This window comes from Vitis riparia, chromosome 10 (assembly GCF_004353265.1).
Source record: "Vitis riparia cultivar Riparia Gloire de Montpellier isolate 1030 chromosome 10, EGFV_Vit.rip_1.0, whole genome shotgun sequence".
Taxonomy (NCBI): Eukaryota; Viridiplantae; Streptophyta; class Magnoliopsida; order Vitales; family Vitaceae; genus Vitis; species Vitis riparia.
Window position 1 is genome coordinate 15,720,764 of NC_048440.1, and position 23,741 is coordinate 15,744,504.

At 28.7% G+C, this 23,741-nt stretch overlaps 1 protein-coding gene across 7 annotated transcripts in view; it reads right to left on the reverse strand.

Annotated features, from left to right (window-relative positions):
- LOC117923314 (probable LRR receptor-like serine/threonine-protein kinase At1g07650) overlaps positions 1-8,827 on the reverse strand; it is a 29,986-nt gene extending 21,159 nt beyond the window's left edge. For 5 of the 7 annotated variants that reach the window (XM_034841552.1, XM_034841550.1, XM_034841557.1 and 2 more), the window contains exons 1-18: positions 8,662-8,827; positions 6,223-6,400; positions 4,838-4,909; positions 4,681-4,749; positions 4,527-4,598; positions 4,338-4,409; positions 4,152-4,223; positions 3,965-4,036; positions 3,807-3,878; positions 3,611-3,682; positions 3,407-3,478; positions 2,355-2,423; positions 1,916-1,981; positions 1,168-1,233; positions 1,025-1,060; positions 875-915; positions 381-757; positions 114-309 (exon numbers count right to left, since the gene is read on the reverse strand). In XM_034841552.1, the coding sequence (XP_034697443.1) occupies positions 114-309; positions 381-757; positions 875-915; positions 1,025-1,060; positions 1,168-1,233; positions 1,916-1,981; positions 2,355-2,423; positions 3,407-3,478; positions 3,611-3,682; positions 3,807-3,878; positions 3,965-4,036; positions 4,152-4,223; positions 4,338-4,409; positions 4,527-4,598; positions 4,681-4,749; positions 4,838-4,909; positions 6,223-6,400; positions 8,662-8,776 (1,789 nt within the window). In that variant the 5' untranslated portion in view covers positions 8,777-8,827. The remainder of the gene's footprint in view (positions 1-113; positions 310-380; positions 758-874; positions 916-1,024; positions 1,061-1,167; positions 1,234-1,915; positions 1,982-2,354; positions 2,424-3,406; positions 3,479-3,610; positions 3,683-3,806; positions 3,879-3,964; positions 4,037-4,151; positions 4,224-4,337; positions 4,410-4,526; positions 4,599-4,680; positions 4,750-4,837; positions 4,910-6,222; positions 6,401-8,661) is intronic. The other 2 variants (XM_034841555.1, XM_034841554.1) reach the window with 2 other exon arrangements.
- Between the last annotated feature and the right edge of the window lie 14,914 nt (positions 8,828-23,741).

Consider the following 23,741-nt stretch of genomic DNA (forward strand, 5'->3'; position numbering starts at 1 on the left):
TTACACAAAGTGCAGAACAAGTTGGACAACAAAGAATCTCAAACTCAAATATGATAAGAGTGACAAGAAGAATACAAATACTTCACCATATATATACAGAGCATACAACTCACCAGCTTTTACAGAAATGGCTGATATGAGAGGACCATAAGTTCCTCTCTTTGGGGCAGCTGTTGTACCTTTCCCAGCCCAATGAAATCGGATCTCTAAAGTTTTGTTCTTTACAATTGCTTTAAATTCTTTTACAAATGCCTTATCAACCCCTTGTGCTGCTTGTACAATGTTAAAATCTTTCAACTCCAGCTTTTCCTGCAATAAACTAATTGAAATTAAATCGTCTTCTTTGACATTCCAGTTGCAGGAATAATAAGATTGACAACCTGGATGTAAACATCAAAAATACGTCTTCCAAGACTGTGAAAGGATTTATTGTCTCTTATCACTATCTCTGCAAAATGGAGTTTCACAGTATAGTTGCCATCTGCTAAGCAGCGTCCATAGTAAGTGAAAGATAGAGGAGAAAGTCGTGCTCTTTTGTACAATTCAGAGTCATTCATCCTGAGCATGGATACATTCTGTGCTCTATAATCGTTTGAGGTTCTGTTTTGATCCCAAAAGTGTCCTGTGCTACTAAAACCCCAATTATCTCTGATGGGTTTAAACTCGGATGGACCTGCTAAATAATCATCCGCTTCATAGACTACATCTCCAATGGTGGTTCCTTCTCCACCACAATTTATATGCAGTGAATACCGATCTTCATAAAACAACAACAATATAAATGATGATCAAATAGGTTTAAAACATAGAAGAAGTAAAATAACTAAAATTCATGCATGGAAATAAATTCATAAAACATAATTAAGGCATTTACCTTTGGAACATGGAATACTATTCAGGCACTTACCAAGTTCTCTATATAGAAGGATACATTTGAAAAAACATCAGTATTGTACAAGGAAACTAACAAACCTGCATATCACTACTCTTCAAAGTTTAATTTGAAAAAAAATTACAAGCTTACGATTTTCCCCTCTCAGAAAAGCTTTGGAACAAGTTCCTGATAAAATAACAGAAAGTTATTTTCAACCAAATAGATAGTGAATGAAGAAAAATATTTGTGTCAAGCTCAATAAGGTTTAAATCAGGAATACAAAGAGTTCTTACAAGCTCTCTTCACAAGTAGATGGCACAGAGCGCTCAGAAAAGTTATTATAAGAAATATCAATTTGGCTGCATACAAAAATTTTAGGAACTCTTATAAGAATTATCAGTGCTAGATTAACTAGAAGTTTGCAGATGAAACCTTGAAGGGAATCTGGCCTAATTCTGAAATTAAGAGCTAAGGAGTTAGATTCTTTTAGAATGAGAAGCTTTTGGAGCACCCATATGAGTAACTTCTTTATGAGTTCTTCTCTTCAATAGCTACAGTATGAACTGATTTGGCTAATATGCAGCAATAATGAAAAAAAATTTATGAATTGAGAAAATAATGACAAAAAGTTTATGAATTGAGAACTTCTACCTCACCATCTAAATCAGCATTATAATATATCTACCATGTCCCTGTTGCACATTTTAGATGCTGTACACTGAACTAATGACCATTCAGGTGTAAAGCATAGACAATGGAGAGAATGAAAAAATGCACATTTTTTTTTTCAATTTCTGCAATTCCTTGCTACACCTATGAATACATGGGATGATTTCAGATGTTGCACATGGTGGGATGAAAATGACTAAAATAGGTCTACTGCATACTAATCTCCAAAAGGGTTAGAGAAGGATCACTTTCTAGAGGAGGAATTCATATATATTCCCATGTACAGCTTAGGCATATATAAATAGGAGATTGAAGCACAAAAATAAGTAATTTCATATAAAATTAATTGAAAATGTAGGATTAAAAGCATACTAGCGATTATCTCTGCTCTTGATCCAGTCCGGAATAGGCCCATTAAGCAAGTTGCTTGTCAAATACCTAAATAGCAAATGACAAAGTGTCTTAATTGTTAAGAGATGTAAGTCGTTACTATCTTAAAATGTTATGCAGAGTCATATTGAAGAAAATTGTAGTATGAATTTTGGTAAGGGTAAAGCATAAACCATAGGATGAATATATAGGAAGCCTTCCCTACATATAACTCAGTTTCTTATACCATTCTATAATATAACCTTCTTGGTAAACCTACATCTTTCGGGTGTGAGCTTAGTCATAGTTTAGTAACTCTATGATCTAGGTAAACTACCAAGAATGGACCAATGATATAGATATTTTAATGTATCAATCCACAAGAAGGCCTCCTATGAAAAATTTAAAAAAAGGCATGCTTTCCTGATTTTCAATTGCTTACATGAGCTCCATTTTTGTTAAATCTTCTAGGTTTGGAACAGTTCCTTCCAGCTTGTTGAAGCTGAGGTCTCTATGAGAAAATAACAATACAGATGTCATAATTAAGCAAACAAAATAAAGGTTTAGTCAAATGATCTTTCTACTGAATTTAGTGCATTATAAATTTGAAAACAAAAAATGCCACAAGTATGACAAATAAGTAGGAAAAGGAGAGACATAATTCAATGATGGAATTACTTACAAACAGGTCAACCATAAGATTATAGAACTAATCAACCTCACCTCTTTTTTTTCAAAAGAAAAAAAAAAAGGTGAACTGAGGGTCCCTAGTGCCAGTATCTTACTTAAATAGCCATTTTAATCTTATAAAAAGGTTTCTACACAATCCAAAGCTTTCTTTTTCTTCTTTTTTCCCCAACCGTTCTTTTCATCATAGAGAATGAAGTTTATTTAGGGGAAAAATGCACAAGAGGGAAGGGATTGTTTTTCAAAGCAAAAAATGACAGCAAAGGATGTTCCCAACTAAAAAGTAGAAACCAAAACACAAATTTGGTCCAAATTTCCCAGCACCCTTAGTCAACATCTCCATATGGCAAGTTCTAGCCTATGAATCCTTCCCAATATAGCCAAAAAAAAAAAAAAAAAAGTGGTTTACCTTTTCAGTTGTTTTCCTCTTTGGTTGAGCAAGAAAATAATTACCTTCTCTCCATGTGAAAGAAGACTCACAAATAGTAAAAGGTCAAAGTTAAAAGTTAGGTCTGGATAAACATATAATTTTTCAGTGTCCAATTTCAGTTACCATGATAGAAAAGATGAAAGAAGAAAAACCCTTACATGGTTGTTTGCTCAAATTACTTTAGACATGTCCACTCATATTTATATTCTTTTGAAAATCAAATAAATACAGTATTTGACATCTTGCTTCCATGCATATACACACAAGTTCATAGTAATATTAAGTTTGTAATATTAGCAATGCATTACTCTAGCGCACTCACTAGCATTGCCAAAAATGAAAGGCAATGGGAAAAAAAAAGTTAGTTGTAGAATTACAAAATTTGCAGTTCCGTCATCTCTGCTAAATATTTGGGGATTGATCCGGAGATATTACAGCCTCTCAACATCCTACAAGGTAAACCTGATCCATATAAGCACTATTACAGGAGTATGAGAATGATTATGCACCTAAAGAATTTTAAAACCGCAACTACAACTTACATGCACCTAAAGAATTTTAAAACCGCAACTACAACTTACAGCCTTTTCAAGCCTATCATGTTTTGTAGAGGCGGAAAATTTGAGCCTTCCCCAGGTGAATCACTAATCCTTCTGCATGGAATCCCATCAAGAAAAATTAAAATCCTAGTCTATTTTGATGATATGATGTGAAAGGCAAATGGCTGCAAAAATTAAGCAACTCAACAAATATATTGACTAAGAAGGTTTAACTCACAATTCAGTTAAATTCTTCAAGACAGAAATGCTAGAAGGTATGGGCCCTTCAAGACCACTTGCTTGGATCTCTCTGTTAACCACACATTTCCAATTCACTAAGATTGCACCTAAAAACTTCTAATATCATGAAATTTCAGAACATGAGAAGAAACTTACAATTTCTGAAGTTGTTTCCAACTATGAATAAAATTGGGTATTTTTCCAGTGAAATTGTTGCTACTAATCCGACTGCATTGGATCCAACACAAAGACAAAAACGTAATTGTATAAAAGCTAATCTTTTTTCCATCACATATATGAAATATTTACATTTACATTATTCTAAAGGGCTTTGAAATCTTACAATTCTGTTAATTTGGTTAGATTAGCAAGTGCTGGAGGCAACTCCCCAGTGAGATTGTTAGTGCTAAGAATGCTAGTCACCAAAGGGAAGATCAAACCAAAATAAATTGCAATAATTTTGAAAGATTACAGATAATCAAGAAATGAATAGCCAAATATGAATAGTGATAAGAGGAGAAGGACCAACAGATTCTCCAAGTTGACTAGTTGCCAAAGCTGGGGAGGAACAGTTCCAGAGAATAGGTTGTTTTCCAAACTCCTGAAAATTCAATTCAATTTCTTCAAGATAACAGTAAAAGCAAACCTAAACAAACTAAGAAGCACTTTCCAAAAAAGAAAATGGGGTTGTTGAGATAAAGTGAATGTCACTACATACATATATCTCAGAGTAGTAATATTTCCCAGGAAGCTAGGTATTAGTCCTGATAACCTGTTCACAGTAAGTGACCTGCAGGGAATAGTTCACTCTGTCAATCCTATAAAGATCATCTACAGGTTAACCTTAAAGATGAAGTGCAGAAGTGTCTCACATATATTCTAATTGCATAGAAGCCCATTCCTGAGGTATGTTACCACTAAGATAGTTCTTAGTGAAATCACTATAGACAAGAGAAAAAAAATGTCACAAAGTTTGAAATTTAAATTTAAGTTTTGAAAAACATATATATTTATAGAAGCATTTCTTACATCATCTTAAGGTAATGCAATTTCGCCAGAGAGGGGGGAAGCACACCAGCAAGATCCTGCCCTTTGAGAAATCTGTTTGACAAAGAAACAGGGTAATACATGTCCATAGGATTCGAGTTTTGGTTTGGTAAATTCCCAAATATCATGTTTTGTTAGTAGACACGAGTAAAGTGAAGAAAAACACTTAATAAGCAACCATTCATGTGTGAACTGCTTTATATTAAAACATGTAATAGAGTTATGTAAGTGCAAATACAAATTAAGAAACGGAAAGAAAACCATAATTCAGTAGCTCATAAAACAGAGGAACATCAAAATCAGAAGCCCTGAAGCATGTAAACCATGAGAATGTAGTCCAAAGTTAGATTGAGAACTTCAGTATACTTTGTGGTCCATGGCACTATGAAAACACTATACATGTACATAATAGATTTATGTATATATGTATACCATACCAAAAGTGTTTAAGTAATGAAGAGGATTATATTTTAGTAGTTGATGGCTTGAGATTCTTTATTTGTCACCCACTGTATACATGCTTATATACATGTATATCTAAACTATATGTATGTGTATGCAAGCACCCCACATCTAACTCAAAAAGTCATTTTGCATTAAAAGAAAAACATAATGACCCTGTTTTTCTTCAAGAGAATTTTCTAATCATTTTAGATCAACTAATAGAAGATCATGGATGTTGCTCAGGAAGTGGACATATCTCCATAGACCTTCTAAACCATTGAAGCACCCCCAAAATCCTAAATGGCACAGTAATGAATAATAAAGATTGTCAAACTTCTTGTCAATTGGGATATAATGACTATGATAGATTTTGTAGATTGACTGACCTTAAAGTAAGGAGAGGAGAATATATATCCTCTAAGGCATACCAATGACAAAGCTCTCAAATAGGTAATAGGTACCGTATGTAAGCAATGAGCAACTGGAAAGATACAAGCATTGGGGGAAAAAAATCTAGTACTTGGATTTTTTTTATGGATGGAAAATGATTTGTTTCTCCTCTTTCAAGTGGCAAGACCAAACTGGCTACATAGACAAAAGTCACAAAACTAACTCTATATTTTGTACAAGTGAATGACTGACTACAAAAGGGCTTGTGAATATCTCAGTTAAAAGGGTTGAGAGTTCAAATAATCCACAAGGCTAGACGGGGTTTAATCATGCTTGATTTAATACTGTTTTTGGTATGTTCTCATAACCAACCATCCCCATCCCCATCCCCACCCCCACCCCACAAAAATAAAATGATATACAGATAATTAGAAACATGGCACCATTGAATATACTTGCAGAAATCATAATGGTGACTGTTAAACTTCAAATATGTAGATAGACATATGTATAAATCAGGGAAGGTAGCATACATCTGAACGACGTGGCATTGACCGTTGGGATAGGAGCAATTGCAGGTGAGAGTATTGTTATACCATGGCATTTCCTTCCTTTGAGGTGTTGACCAGTTGGCGTTGCCATCACAAGGGTTTAGGCTGAAGTCCCAATCATTTTTCCCCACTTGTTCTGCTATTTCATGGAGAGCCTTCACTGCACACATCAATATATAGTAGGAGTTGGTCGTTAATCCCAAAGCTATATATATATATACTTATATTTCCCTCATGCATATACGCTTGAGTAAAGACCGAAAATTGATAATATCGAGCCAATACAATCAAAACCGATTAAATTTATTTGATTTTTAATAACTATAAAAGTCTCAAAAACCGAATTTATCAATTCCATTTTCAGTTTTTTTTTTGTCTCATAATCGATAAAAACAAGAACCAAACCGATGTTTTAAGATTTTAATCTCTTTATTTAATATTTGATTAGATTTTGTTTTACATTCTATTAGAATAATTTCTTATTATTAAACTGTAACCAAATTATTTTTTAAATACAATCACTATATTTTAAGTTAGAAAATTTAAATATATTGAACTTCAAACTCAAATTTGTATAATTTTTATATTTACTTGCATCAAGTTAATGATATAAATCGAAGGAAATTAAGCTTAAAAAAATCTACTATCACTAAAGGATTGATTCAATTTTGATTCTAACATCAATTAACTATATTGGTTCAATTTCAATATTTTACACCATTCGTATAGAGTGACTTTTAAAAGTTAAAAGACTTTATTTTAAACTCAATTAACACTAGGTATATGTTTTGGTGATTTTTTTGAAGGGCATATACTTTAAAAAAAGAATTAAAAAAGAAGTTAGCATCATTATAGTGAAAAATGGCTTCCTCTAGGTCTTTGGGCCTAGTGGGCACTTAGCCTTCTTATCTTCGGAGATTGTTGGTATTTTTAAGCTCCTAGGATATGGATATCATTTGGGCCAATCCTAAGGGCATGCGCTTTGTCTTGGGGTCTTGGGCCCTTGGGGCCAGTGGATATGGGGCTGTGATCTAAAGCCTCTGACAAACTATTAGGTTGGGCTTGGGCCTGAACTCTACAAGAAGAGCACCCTCAACCTCAACCTCATGTATTCGTTCTTGTAGTACATGTAGCTTCCATTGCACAAAAATCTCACAACTCAGATTTAATATGTCGCATATATAATTCATTTGATTAAGGTTCATAATTAGGGTGTGGTGGCGTTTGGATGTACTTCTTATTTTTTATTTCTAAAATAAAAAATTCTATACAAAATAAAGAACTCTTATAAAATATTAAAAAAAAAAATGAAAGAAAGAAATTTACTTTCTACCTTTAGAAAATCTTTTCAAAATTTCAAAAATTTATTACGGTGAAAATTTTTACTTCTCTAAATTTTAAAAAGTGTTTTAAGAATTCCTATATTTTGTGTAAGACTTTCTATTTTTAAAAACAAATATATATATATATATATATATATATATATATATATATATATATATATATATCCAAATTTAATATTAATTTTTTTATAGTAATTTATTTCATAGCATCTTAGTTATGGGTATAAGGATGGTAACAGTGTAGGTTTGGGACAAGTCACCTCATCCCAATCATATCCTGTTTATTTATATTTATTTTCATTCCCATAAATAATAATAATAATAATAAGCGGAAGAGATAAATATAGAAAATTATCATATCCTACTTACCCTGTCCTATGTAAAATTTTATTAAAAATAAATATAATTTATAAATAAAAAATATTATAAATATTTAAATTTATTTTTATAAAAATTAATATTTTATTTATATTTAAAAAGTTGAAAAATAGAAAAAAAATCAATTAAAATAATTTTTTTATTTAAAATTACATATAATCAGGTAGAACAAAGTCATACATGAACTTTCTCGAAACCCATCCCACTATTTTTAAACTTTCCAAACTCATCATAAATCCGTTTATCTTTATCCTAAACTCTTCCCACTATGAGCGGGTACTAAAAAAAACTCAACCTATTGTAATCCTTATATATGTATATATAAAATAACATTTAAATTATTTGTCAGGTGGATTTGATGACATTTTTTGTGATTATTTCTTTCTCTTGTTTTGGGAAAAATAGTTCAAAGAATAGAATAATAGATTTAGGTATGTTTGGTTTCTAAAATTTGAGGTAAAGAAAACAGGGAGGAACCTTAATATTTTTCTTTTATAGGGTTGTTCACAAAAAAATTTGAGTAAACCTTAATATTTTCTTCTTCACATAATTTTTTTTTTTATGGTCTTAAAATATTGTTCTTTTCTTGATAATTTCTAAGAGGCAAACATGGGGGAGCAGCCATGCAACTATATAAAGAAAATAATGTGAGGTGGAAGACAGTCGGAAAAAAGAGGATCGACCAAGTTTGATCTCTTACCTTCATCCTCAGGAAGCCGACCACCTTGGGCTTTGGAGCCAAAGCACATCAGTATGAGCCATATGAGAATGAAAGCGAAGAAGAGAGGCTTCTGAATATCTGGAAAAGTAGCCATATATGATATATGATCTCCTCCTCCTCCTCAAACTCCTTGAGCTAGCTCACTTCGTTTGCAGAGGTGTGTAAGAAACTAATGAGAAAATGAAAACAATAAATCCTGGCACTGGAGACCAATTTAATATCGTGGGGAAATTATGTCCCAGTGTAGCCAACCTTGACTAAGACTTTCTAATTTGTCCAGTAGTCAGACCGATGGCGGAGAAAGTTGAGTGGAGTAGTAAAGGTATCTTTGGAATTGTTTTTAGAAACAGTTTTCACTTCTCCAAAAGTAAAAATACTGAAAACACATTTAATAATTAAAAATTATTTTTTATTTTTTATTTTTTCAAAAAATACCTTTTAATTATTATTTTTTATTTTCATTTATTTTCTAATAACTGTTTTAAGAAATAATTATATAAATATATAGAATAATTAAAAATAAAATATTAGTTATAAAAGTTAATTTTAAAATATATTTAAAAATATTAAAAAATAAGTTAAAAATATTTTAGATTTTTAAACAGATTTTTATTTTATAAAAATTTTAAAATTATTTTTTAAAATTATTTTAAAAAGATTATTTTTTAGAATTGTTTTTCAAAAACAGTAATTAAAAGATTAAGTTTGAATTGTTTCTTTTATACTTGAATTGAGACCCATTTTATATATGTATTACTGTTTGGCTCAAAAGTACGTCTCCCAAAGATATTGCAACCATAACATGCACATTAAAAGCAATGGAATCTTAACTTTAATAGCAATGACAACAACCTCCTACCCATTTAAACCAAAACAAAAATACTTTTAAAAAATATTTTCAAAATATCATTTATTGTTTTTTTTTACCTTTTTATATTTTTATTTTAATTTTTAATTTTATGAAGAAAAAAATAAGTTTTATAATTATATAATAAAAATGATTATTTTTTCATATATATATATATATATATATATATATATATATATTATAATTTTAAATTGATAAATTATGTTTTTGTATTAAATTTAAGGAAGATAAAATGTTTAATTTTTCATTTAGATTCTTTAAAAAGAATAAGAAAATGATAGAGAAGGTTTAATCATTTTTTATTTTTATAATAAAATAATTTAAAAAAATTTATATGATTTTTTTTCCCTTTCATAATGTTTTTTTTTTTTTTTAATTTTCATATAAATTTTTTTTCTCAATGCATCGAGTGGATGATGTTAATATATTTGATATGTTGAATATTAATAAGGTATAAAAGGTGATCCTCAATATTATTACTTTTATTATAAAATACCAACACAACAAAAATATGTTATAATTACAATATAAATACACTTACATTACAATAAAACCTAATTAAGAAATTTATGAAATTTTTTATAAAAATGGTAATTTCGTATGATCATACCATATTTCACAACATACCTATATCATAAATAATTTTTGAAACCAAATGAAATACTAATTTGAATTCATGTAGTTTATATATATATATATATACAAAAATTATTAAATAATTTCAAAACACTAAATAAATGTTGTTAATATATTAATACGATGTGTTAATACCAATAGGGTATGAATAAACATTTTTAGAATTATTACTTTTGTAATGAAATATAGATACGACATAAATGCATTATACTTGCAATATAAATACACTATCATTACAATATATTACAACATAATTTAATTTATTTTTATTTAATTTTTTCACGTGCTATATTACCCAATGAATAATTGTGAGTTATTCCATTTAATAGGTGTGTGTTAATCAATTGAATATTTATATATTATTCAATTGATGAGTGTTAGTAAAAAATAATTATTCATTATATGATAACAAAGTTTTTAATTGTATGTTTTATATATAAAACGATATAATAACTTTAGGATATGGTCTTTATTTATGAGATATTAAAAATTATTTTTTTTACAAGGTTCTTTAAAAAATCTCAATTTTTTTGAAAAAAAAAATAACAAATTTTTAAATAGTCATTTGATTATTCAAAAGTGACAACAATTTTTTCAAGCTGAGAAATGTACCGTTGATTACCTATCAACTTGTACTTATCATCATGTATGAGCCCTACATCATTGATAATCTCAATTTATTTATAAATAATATAAAAAACATATTCAAGGGTAAAATTATCCTTTAAAAAAGTGAGTCTTCATAGTCATTATTTTTTTCAGCCTACCCTTTTGGGTAATTCTCCCTTTAAATCGGCACACCGACAAGTAGTACTCCACTGGGTTAAAGGCCAGTCTTGCAATAAATTCAACTTTATGAGATCACCAATAAGAAGAAAACTTAAAACAAAAATCTAAGTTGTGGTTGAAAATTCTTCTTGAAATTAATGAGAAGACAATTCTCAGAAACTTTGCTTTGAGAACAAAAAAAAAAAAAAAAGAAAAGTTATGAAAGTATGCATGTTTGGTCGTGGGCTATTTCATTTAATAAGAGGGAAAATTGTTTTGAAAACAAAGTGTTTTTAGAAAATACATTATTATTATTATTATTTATATAAATATGAACATTAAAAATATTTGAAAACATAAAAAATAGGTTAAGAATGTTAAGTCTCACGTAGATTTTTATTATAAAAAACCATTTTTGAAAATATATCCTATTAAACCTTAATGGCTTATTTAGTAATTATTTTTTTTTAAAACAAAACTAGTTTTGAATTTTTTTTTTAAATAAAACAATTTTTGAGAATTATATTAAAAAAAAAAACAAATTTGAGAGTTGAAAAACATGAAAAATATGAAAGACTTTTGAGGACTTTTGCATTTTGAATAAGATGCTTTTAGAGTATATTTGTACATATAATTAATTTTATTTATCTTATTAATCTTTTTATAAAAGATTTTTTTATTAAAAAAATCTACTAAACATAACCACACCCTTTTTCCGGGAAGATGCTTCAAACTTCAAAGATTTTAAGATGGAAGAAAGATTGCAGTGGGCTTGTGTAATTTTTTTCCGTGAAAGCGCGTGGGCCAGGCCCACATGGCAGATTTCCATCTTTGACTAGGCGAACGTAGACAAGTAATGAGGTGCATGGATCAATCATCAATCATGGTTAATAAAGGTCGTTGACGGTCGGGTGAATGGTCCCCAGCAGCCACTGATAGCATTATATGGGACCAACATTCTTTGATTTCTTTGTTTATAGGGTCCATAATTTTTATGTCTCTTTGGATCTACCAAGACTTAAAAGGATCATGCTAACTAATTTCATTCAAAATTTGGAATCATAATAATAATAATAATAATAATAATAATGTATTTCCTAACTTCTGTTTTTCTATAAATAATAATATTTATAGATTATATCTTGGTTCCATAAAATTTTAAGAAAATATAATTAAAGTTTTTCATATTTGATTGTAGGTGAAAAATATAAAAAAATTAAATATTATTAAAATTAATAAAAAATTTATAAATTTATAAATTATTTCACTTTTATTTAAATTTTTTAAAAAAGATTAAATAAATTTAAAGTAATATATAATAATAATTTATTATTTTTCTCATATTTTCCCTCACATATTCTCAAAACCAACCAGAGGCATAATATTTTAGTAGGAGAAAGTGTTATTATATATACAATTGAAAATAAGTTACTTGTTATTTAATTATTTTTTTTGTATTATCCTTTGTCAAATTCTTCAATACTTAAAAAATTAAAATTAAACATCAAAGAAGAAATCCATGAAGTTACGTGGCAACATCCATGTTGGGTCACATCTATGAAGTATTATGAATATCATTAGTTAGCATGTCACTAATTCCGCATAGTCACTATGATTGTAATTAAATTGAATATATAGACTTATCGAATGAGGTTATGTTTGGATCTTGGAGAGTTTGAAGAAAAATGCTAAGGAAATAAAATAAAGAAGAAAAGTAAAAGAAAAAAAATTGAAAGAAAATAAAAAATAGATTAAAGTCAATAAATTATTTTTATATATTACTTCAAACTTTTTCCACTTATTTAACTCTTCTATATAAGTATTAAATAATTTAAAAATATATAAATTTCTTAATAATTTTAATTATATTTGACTTTTTTTTATTTTTTATTTATTTTCTATAGTAAAACCAAATATAAGAAAATCATCTTTCTTAACATTTTTTTTTCTTTCCTTAATACTTTATGGGAATCAAACATAGCCTAAATATATCAAGAAACCTAAATAATCCCACCCAACATGTAACAATCTTCCATTTGGATGGAGATTCAAAAGTAGCTCAAACACTAAAATATGTACAAAGAACTTGATGTAATTTTTATCTTTGCATCTAAAGATAAAACGAAATTGAACAAAGCTTCAACCTTTTAATTGTAAACACCATCATTAACATTGACTTGTCCAACTTTTTCATAAGATTTTGTTAGCCAAATCATCTCCTTGCATACCTTTATGGTAGCAATATATTTTTCTTCTATCATGGAAATAACTACAATTTTTTGTTATTGAGATAACCAATTCATTGTTGCAGTACTTAAAAGTCAACACATAGCTCATAGCGTTTATTCTAGTATTAATATCTCCTAATAAATTTGTATAAACATAACCTTATAAACAAGATTAGTGCTATCTTTAAGATATTCTCCATAGATAGAAAAAGATTAGTGTTATCTTTAAGATATATCAAAATATTCATTTAATTGCTTCTCAATGTTCCTTTCTTGGAGTACTTATGAATGCACTATCATCTACACTTTGAGCAATGTGCTTTTATACGGACCATGGCATACATTAGGTTTATCAATAGTTGAGGCATATGAAACTTTTCCATGTAGTCATGATCAACTTGTGTCTCTACACATTGTACCTTTGAAAGCTTAAAATGACTTGCTAAAGAAGTGTTGACTATAGATTGTCCCCTATTAAACCTTTTATGCACCATGACAATGCATTTAGCTTATGATAATTTTAGTTTCTTATTCACACGGTCTCTATTGATTCTCATACCAAGGATTTGATTAACAACTCTCAAATTCATCATTGAAAATTGCTTAACAATTACTCTTTTAGTTTAAAGATCTTATTCGTGCTTGAGCCTACAATAAGCATATCATTTGCATATAGAAGGAGAATTAAATAAGAAGAGTAAAGTTTCTCAAAGAAACAGTAATGATATGCATTACATCTATTAAACCTTGTTTTTTTGACGTAAAACCATTAAACTTTTCATACCATTTGTTTGACACTTGCTTAAGTTTGTACAAGCTTTTTTTAAGCTTACAAAACCATATTTTCTTTTCCACTTGCAACATAATCTTGTTGTTGGTGCATGTAATCTCTTCTTCTAGATCCTCATAAAGGAATGCAATATTCACATCCAACTATTCCAAATGTAAGTCTTTTATTGCCATAATATTCAAAAGTAATCTAATAGTTGAAAGTTTGATAATAGGAAACAAAATTTCAATGTGATCAATACCTTCTAGCTTTGTATCTCTTAGAGCTAGCAATTTCCTTCTTCAATCTATTCATAGGCACCTTTATTGTGTAAAGTTTTCTTACCTATGGGTAATTTAATAAAATCCTAAGTTTGATTTGATGAAAGAGACTTCATCTCGGCATCCATAACTTGCTCCTAATTTCTCCTAGCATCTACTTGTAGAACTTCTTTATAAGACTTAGATTCATCATTAGATTGATAACTAATAATGCAAAGATCGAGAATAATGATTTATAGACTTGAATAGTCTTGGATGATCTTCTTAATGGAGATAGAGTAGTTTTAGGTTCAACCCTTAAGGTTTTAGTTTGAGGTTTCATGGCATCCTTGTTATCTCCTCAAGCTCTACATATTTAGGAACTTTAATTTTATTTGCTAGTTTCTTTAAATTATGCGTGATAGATTTGTTAAAAATCATAACATTTCACACCACCTTTTCCAATAATATTGCATGGTTCATCATCGCTTTAGCTAATGTTTGTAGAAATCATATTGCATATAGTTTCTTATTAGAAGTAGCATGGAAAGATGCACAAGTGTTTATGACCCAACTTCCATCTAGAGAATACATGGATCAAATTAAAGCATCATAATTACTACCATCAAAGACATTTGTTGAATCTCTTATCGATTACTAACTAAAGCCTATGACCTAAGAATCTCATACTATCAACATTCATTTGAAATAGCAATATTATAATTGTCGTCATGCATCCCTAATTTTATTCCAACTAGTATGGCATGAGCTCACTTTTTATGCATTATGATATTGGTCCAAACATTACACTTTAATACTATCGCAACATCACTTTTCTATTACTCCTTTATCTTAATCTCATTCCATATTTCTGACTTTAATTAATTAACAAAGAAAGAAATATTTAGGTATGAAAATTGAATCCGCTTGATAAGGTATTTGTTCCAACAACATCATTCAAAACTGAAACTATTTATCCCAGCAAATGATATAATTTGATAGCATTGAATGCTTGCGTAAATAAAGTTAATGGATGCAATTGATGTATTTATGTTAGTACCATTATAGAGTTTTCAAAACTCATCTACATAATTCAAATGTTTGCACTAAAAACAAGCTTTCTAATAATTAAGTATGAAAGAGAAAGAAAACAAAGAAAAGAACATAAAAATAATTATAACCATAATAATAAAAATTAGAAGATAACAGTTTGATTAAGGGACATAAACTATATATTCATTAACTTTATGATAATCACACTGTTAAAGAGCTTTGAACACCTCTACGAAATGTACAATAAAAGAAAGATAAATAAGAAATTAACTTTTTAAATATAATTACTAATTTATGAATGGTTTTTGCATTACATCACATTATTACAGAAATACAAAATCCCACAAAGCATGTTAGAGGCACCATATCATGTTCCTTTAAAGGTTAAGTCATTAAATGATGGCAATGATGATGATGATGATGATGAGAATAAGGATGATGATGATAGTAATTGTGATGTTTGGTAACGGAAAACTAAAAGTCTAATAGGGAACACCCACGGAAGGGGTGAATGGGTGATTTAAATTTTAAAATAAAGATTTATATGTATTATCCCTAATTTTTTTATCCTGTGAGATACTAGAGGTACTATATATAACCAAATGGACTCTACTTGAAATCTTTTAAGTATAAAAATTATAATTTTTATCCTCTAAGGAAAACTTGGGAGTTGTTAAGGATAACAATGATAATTAATCATAGCAATGAGCACAAGATTTCTAGGTGGAAAATCTTCATACTAACTATAGAGATAAAAAACCACGAGGTTTAAAACCTACTAATCTAAATCCACTACACGAAATCAAAAGATTTACTTGACCGCTTTACCCTAAAGATCCACTCTCTAGTACCTATAATTTGATTCATATTCACGACGCAACAACCTTCAATTGCTCTGGTGGATCACTTTAGCCTCATTGAAGGGATGACAACCTTCAACCCAATATTCAACACTTGAATCCTTTATATCAAAGATCGGGAATGGTATGACACTTTAGACTTTTCTCTTTAATGAAACCCTCTAAAAAATTATATGATTTCTTACCCTCAAGGGGTTATAATGAAGTATATATAGGCAAAAAGTCCGAAGAGTTTTGATTTTGAAAGAGTTCTAAATTCAATTTTTGTGAAAAATTATCGACATAAAAAGTATAACCGCTCTAGCAAACTAACATCGCTTGAGTGATCCTAACCGCTCGAGTGGTTTGACTGTTTAAGCGATACTAACTACTTAAGTGGTCATTTTCTCTATAAAAAAAAATCAATAAAAACATTTTAACTTGAGAAAAAAAATATTATTTCTTTTTTACCTCAAAAAAGCGTAATATGTCACAAGTCAAACATTTTTATACATACTTGTGACTTCTGGGTTGGTCGAACAGTAACCCTTGATCTTTAATGGAGAGCAAGACACTATACCTAAAAAAACTTTTGACAAAAAATAAAAGGAACAAAATTATCAGCATACAAACAAAACTTAACGTCCTAACAGTAATGATGATGATGAGGATGGGAAGGATGATGATGATTTTTTTTTTATAAGTAAGCCAGGAATTTATTAAACCAGAGGCCAAAAGCCACACAGCATACAGGGGGTATACAAGGCAGCTAAGGCGTCACAAGCAAAAAAAAAAAAAAAAAGCCAAAAATCCAATTGTCGACACATCGACAAGTAGTACTTCATTGGGTTAAAGGTCAGTCCTGCAATAAATTCAACTTTATGAGATCACCAATCAGAAGAAAACTTAAAACAAAAATCTAAGTTGTGGTTGAAAATTCTTCTTGAAATTAATGAGAAGACAATTCTCAAGAAACTTTATTTTGAGAACAAAAAGAAAAAAAGTTATGAAAGTATGCATGTTTGGTTGTGGCCTATTTCATTTATTAAGAGGGAAAATTGTTTTCAAAACAAAGTGTTTTTAAAAAATACATTATTATTATTATTATTTATATCAATATGAACATTAAAAATATTTGAAAACATAAAAAATAGGTTAAGAATGTTAAGTCCCACGTAGATTTTTATTATAAAAAACCAGTTCTGAAAATATATCCTATTAAACCTTAATGGCTTATTTGGTAATTATTTTTTTAAAATAGTTTTCTCTTCTTGAACATATTTTAAATGTTTTAACTTGTTTTTAGATAATTATTTTAAAAAATAATTATAGAAATATACAAAATGGTTAAAAACAAAACATTATGTACACAAAAAGATTTTTAAAAACATAGAAAAAAGTTAAAAATATTTAAATTTCCTAACAATTTTTTGTTTTATAAAATATTATAAAATTGTTTTCAAAAATTGTTTTTCAAAACTGGCTTTGAGGACACTTTTTTTTTTTTTTAAATAAAGTTTTAATCTCTTATTCTAGAAAATTATTTTTAATTTTGAAATTATATTTAATAAATTTTTAATTGAGAACAATTTTTGAGAATTATATTAAAAAAAAAACAAATTTGAGAGTTGAAAAACATGAAAAATATGAAAGACTTTTGAGGACTTTTGCATTTTGAATAAGATGCTTTTAGAGTATATTTGTACATATAATTAATTTTATTTATCTTATTAATCTTTTTATAAAATATTTTTTTATTAAAAAAATCTACTAAACATAACCACACCCTTTTTCCGGGAAGATGCTTCAAACTTCAAAGATTTTAAGATGGAAGAAAGGTTGCAGTGGGCTTGTGTAATTTTTTTCCGTGTGAAAGCGCGTGGGCGCCCACATGGCAGATTTCCATCTTTGACTAGGTGAACGTAGACAAGTAATGAGGTGCATGGATCAATCATCAATCATGGTTAATAAAGGTCGTTGTGACGGTCGGGTGAATGGTCCGCAGCCGCCACTGATAGCATTATGTGGGACCAACATTCTTTGATTTCTTTGTTTATAGGGTCCCTAATTTTTGTCTCTTTGGATCTACCAAGACCTAAAAGGATCATGCTAGCTAATTTCATTCAAAAATTGGAATAATAATAATAATAATAATGTATATCCTAACTTCTGTTTTTCTATAAATAATAACATTTATAGATTATATTTTGGTTCCATAAAATTTTAAGAAAATATAATTAAAGTTTTTCATATTTGATTGTACGATGAAAAATATATATATAAAAATAAATATTATTAAAATTAATAAAAAATTTATAAATTATTTAACTTTTATTTAAAAAATATTAAAAAGATTAAATAAATTTGAAATACTATATACAAATAATTTATTATTTTTATCATATTTTCCCTCGCATATTCTCAAAACCAACCAGAGGCATAATATTTGAGTAGGAGGAAGTGTTATTATTTATACAATTGAAAATAAGTTACTTGTTATTTAATTATTTTTTTGTATTATCCTTTGTCATTGTCTTCAATACTTAAAAAATTAAAATTAAGCATCAAAGAAGGAATCTATGAAGTTACGTAGCAACATCCATGTTGGGTCACATCTATGAAGTTGTTGAGCTACATCGATGTTGGGTCACACCAAATTAATGCACTCACTCAGGACCTCTTAAATGATTATGAATATCATTAGTTAGCATGTCACTAATTTCGCATAGTCACTATGCTTGTAATTAAATTGAATATATAGACTTATCGAATAAGGTTATGTTTGGATATTGGAAAGTTTGAAGGAAAATGATAAAAAAAAAGAAAATAAAGAAGAAAAGAAAAAATAGATTAAAGCCAATAAATTATTTTTATATATTACTTTAAACTTTTTTCACTTATTTAACTCTTCTATATAAGTATTAAATAATTTAAAAATATATAAATTTCTTAATAATTTTAATTATATTTGACTTTTTTTTTTATATATATTTTCTATAGTAAGACCAAATATAAGAAAATCATCTTTCTTAACTTTTTTTTTCTTTCCTTAATACTTTTTGGGAATCAAACATAGTCTAAATATGTCAAGAAACCTAAATAATCCTACCCCACATGCAACAATCTTCCATTTGGATGGAGATTCAAAAGTAGTTCAAACACTAAAATATGTACAAAGAACTTGATGTAATTTTTATCTTTGCATCTAAAGATAAAATGAAATTGAACAAAGCTTCAACCTTTTAATTGTAAACACCATCATTAACATTGACATGTCGAACTTTTTCATAAGATTTTGTTAGCCAAATCATCTCCTTGCATACCTTTATGGTAGCAATATACTTTTCTTCTATCATGGAAATAACTACAATTTTTTTGTTATTGAGATATCCAATTCATTGTTGCATTACTTAAAAGTCAAGACATAGCTCATAGCGTTTATTCTAGTATTAATATCTCCTAATAAATTTGTATAAACATAACCTTATAAACAAGATTAGTGCTATCTTTAAGATATTCTCCATAGATAGAAAAAGATTAGTGTTATCTTTAAGATATATCAAAATATTCATTTAATTGCTTCTCAATGTTCCTTTCCTGGAGTACTTATGAATACTATCATCTACACTTTGAGCAATGTGCTTTTATATAGACCATGGCATACATTAGGTTTATCAATAGTTGAGGCATATGAAACTTTGCCATGTAGTCATGATCAACTTGTGTCTCTACACACTGTCCCTTTGAAAGCTTAAAATGACTTGCTAAAGAAGTGTTGACTAGTTAGATTGTCCCCTATTAAACCTTTTATGGACCATGACAATGCATTTAGCTTATGATAATTTTAGTTTCTTATTCACATGGTCTCTATTGATTCTCATACCAAGGATTTGATTAACAACTCTCAAATTCATCACTGAAAATTGCTTAACAATTACTCTTTTAGTTTGAAGATCTTATTCGTGCTTGAGCCTACAATAAGCATATCATTTGCATATAGAAAGAGAATTAAATAAGAAGAGTAAAGTTTCTCAAAGAAACAGTAATGATATGCATTACATCTATTAAACCTTGTTTTTTTGACGTAAAACCATTGAACTTTTCATACCATTACTTTGACGCTTGCTTAAGTTTGTACAAGCTTTTTTTAAGCTTACAAAACCATATTTTCTTTTCCACTCACAACATAATCTTGTTGTTGATGCATGTAATCTCTTGTTCTAGATCCTCGTAAAGGAATGCAACATTCACATCCAACTATTCCAAATGTAAGTCTTTTATTTCCATAATATTCAAAAGTAATCTAATAGTTGAAAGTTTGACAATAGGAAATAAAATTTCAAGGCATCCTTGTTATCTCCTCGAGCTCTACATATTTAGGAACTTTAATTTTCTTTGCTAGTTTCTTTAAATTATGCATGATAGATTTGTTACAAATCATAACATTTCACACCACCTTTTCCAATAATATTACATCATCATCGCTTTAGCTAATGTTTGTAGAAATCATATTGCATATAGTTTCTTATTAGAAGTAGCATGGAAAGATGCACAAGTGTTTATGACCCAACTTCCATCTAGAGAATCCATGGATCAAATTAAAGCATCATAATTACTACCATCATCAAAGACATTTGTTGAATTTCTTATCGATTGCTAACTAAAGTCTATGACCTAAGAATCTCATACTATCAACATTCATTTGAAATAGCAATATTATAATTGTCGTCATGCATCCCTAATTTTATTCCAACTAGTATGGCATGAGCTCACTTTTTATGCATTATGATATTGGTCCAAACATTACACTTTAATACTATCGCAACATCACTTCTCTATTATTCCTTTATCTTAATCTCATTCCATATTTCTGACTTTAATTAATTAACAAAGAAAGAAATATTTAGGTATGAAAATTGAATCCGCTTGATGAGGTATTTGTTCCAACAACATCTTTCAAAATTGAAACTATTTAACAAGGATTCCGAGCAAACGATATAATTTGATAACATTGAATGTCTACGTAAGTAAAGTTAATGGATGCAATTGATGTATTTATGTTAGTACCATTATAGAGTTTTCAAAACTCATCTACATAATTCAAATGTTTGCACTAAAAACAAACTTTCTAATAATTAAGTATGAAAGAGAATGAAAACAAAGAAAAGAACATAAAAATAATTATAACCATAATAATAAAAATTAGAAGATAACAATTTGATTAAGGGACATAAACTATATATTCATTAACTTTATGATAATCACATTGTCAAAGAGCTTTGAACACCTCTACGAAATGTACAATAAAAGAAAGATAAATAAGAAATAAACCTTTTAAATATAATGACTAATTTTTGAATGGTTTTTGTATTACATCACATTATTACAGAAATACAAAATCCCACAAAGCATGTTAGAGGCACCATATTATGTTCATTTAAAGGTTAAGTCATTAAATGATGGCAATGATGATGGTGGTGATGTTGATGATGAGAATAAGGATGATGATGATAGTAATTGTGATGTTTGGTAACTGAAAACTGAAAGTCTAATAGGGAACACCCACGGAAGGGGTGAATGGGTGATTTAAATTTTAAAATAAAGATTTATATGTATCATCCCTAATTTTTTTTATCCTATGAGATACCAGGGGTACCGTATATAACCAAATGGGCTCTACTTGAAATCTTTTAAGTATAAAAATTACAATTTTTATTCTCTAAGGAAAACCTGGGAGATGTTAAGGATAAGAATGATAATTAATCATATCAATGAGCACAAGATTTCTAGGTGGAAAATCCGCACACTAACTATAGAGATAAAAAAACCACGAGGTTTAAAACCTACTAATCTAAATCCACTACATGAAATCAAATTACATAGATTTACCTGACTGCTTTACCCTAAAGACCCACTCTCTAGTACCTATAATTTGATTCATGTTCGCAACGCAGCAACCTTCGATTTCTCTAGTGAATCACTTTAGCCTCATTGAAGGGATGACAACCTTCAACCCAATATTCAACACTTGAATCCTTTATATCAGAGATAAGGAATGGTATGACACTTTAAACTTTTCTCTTTAATGAAACCCTCTAAAAAATTATATGATTTCTTACCCTCGAGGGGTTATAATGAAGCATATATAGCCAAAAAGTTAGAAGAGTTTCGATTTTGAAAGAATTCTAAATTCAATTTGTGTGAAAAATTCTCGGCATAAAAAGTATAACCGCTCTAGCAAACTAACATCGCTTGAGCGATCCTAACCGCTCGAGTGGTTTGACTGTTTAAGTGATACTAACTACTTAAGTGGTCATTTTCTCTTTAAAAAAAATCAATAAAAACATTTTAACTTGAGAAAAAAAAAATATCATTTTTTTTTTTACCTCAAAAAAGCCTAATATGTCACAAGTCAAACCTTTTTATATATACTTGTGACTTCTGGGTTGGTTGAATAGTAACCCTTGATCTTTAATGGAGAGCAAGACATCATACCTAAAAAAACTTTTGACAAAAAATAAAAGGAACAAAATTATCAGCATACAAACAAAACTTAACATCCTAACAGTAATGATGATGATGATTATGATGACGAGGAGGAAAAAAATGAGAGAGTACAATAAAAATAAAGATTGGTTATGGATATCGAACTTACCCATTTAGGGACTTTAAGCCTACAATGTTGCTTAAGATTGTTGATTGGTTGCAGGAAACAAATGAAATGATTAATGCACTCATTCTTATGATTAATCTATAAAATGAAAAAAAATGAAGAATAACAAATAAAGAAATATTTAGATATTAAAATTAAACTCGTTTGATAGGGTATTTGTTCCAACAACATCATTTGAGACCAAAACTATTTGACAAATATTTTCAAGTCGACAATATAATTTGGTAGCATCAAATATTTGCATAAATAAAATTAATGGATGTAATGGATGCATTTGTGTCAATCAGGGATGACAACAAGGTGGGTTTGGTATGGGGCACCCCTATCCCATTCTCGTCCCAAAACCCGAGTCGAGGCATGTTGATGAATACCCATCTTCGTTTACAGGAAAAAGGATAAACCCGTCCCCGCATGTCTCAACCCCAAATATGTATTTTTGTTTTGATGGGGATGATGATTTTCTCAAAACCAACAACATTACATCAATCCACAAAATCTCCAACGAACAAATTCATAATTTTCATGCCTATACACTTTTTTGAAAAAAGAAAAAAAAATCACAAAAATTTCTAGAGATCGCAATGGCTTTTAGAAAGAAAATATTAAAAATAAAAATAAAAATGAATGCGTCTGAGACATATAGATTCACACTTGGAGCAATATGGGATGCAAGTTGATTATCGAACCAAAACTCAAATTAGAAAGGAAAAAATATCCAATTTTTTTTTATAAAAAAAATCAAATATTTTTACACAATCCAACATGACAAAACCTAAAATATAACTAGAGTCAAACCAAATCAAAACACCTTTAGAAGAGGAGAAGACTTAAAATGGAGGCCAAAGGCTTGTCACCATCACATGGAGGCAATCATCATTATGATTCCACTTTTATTTGAAAAGAAGAAAAGGGTTTCTCCAAGAACATTTCTTGATTTTGTTGTTCTTCTTGGATTCATCATTGAA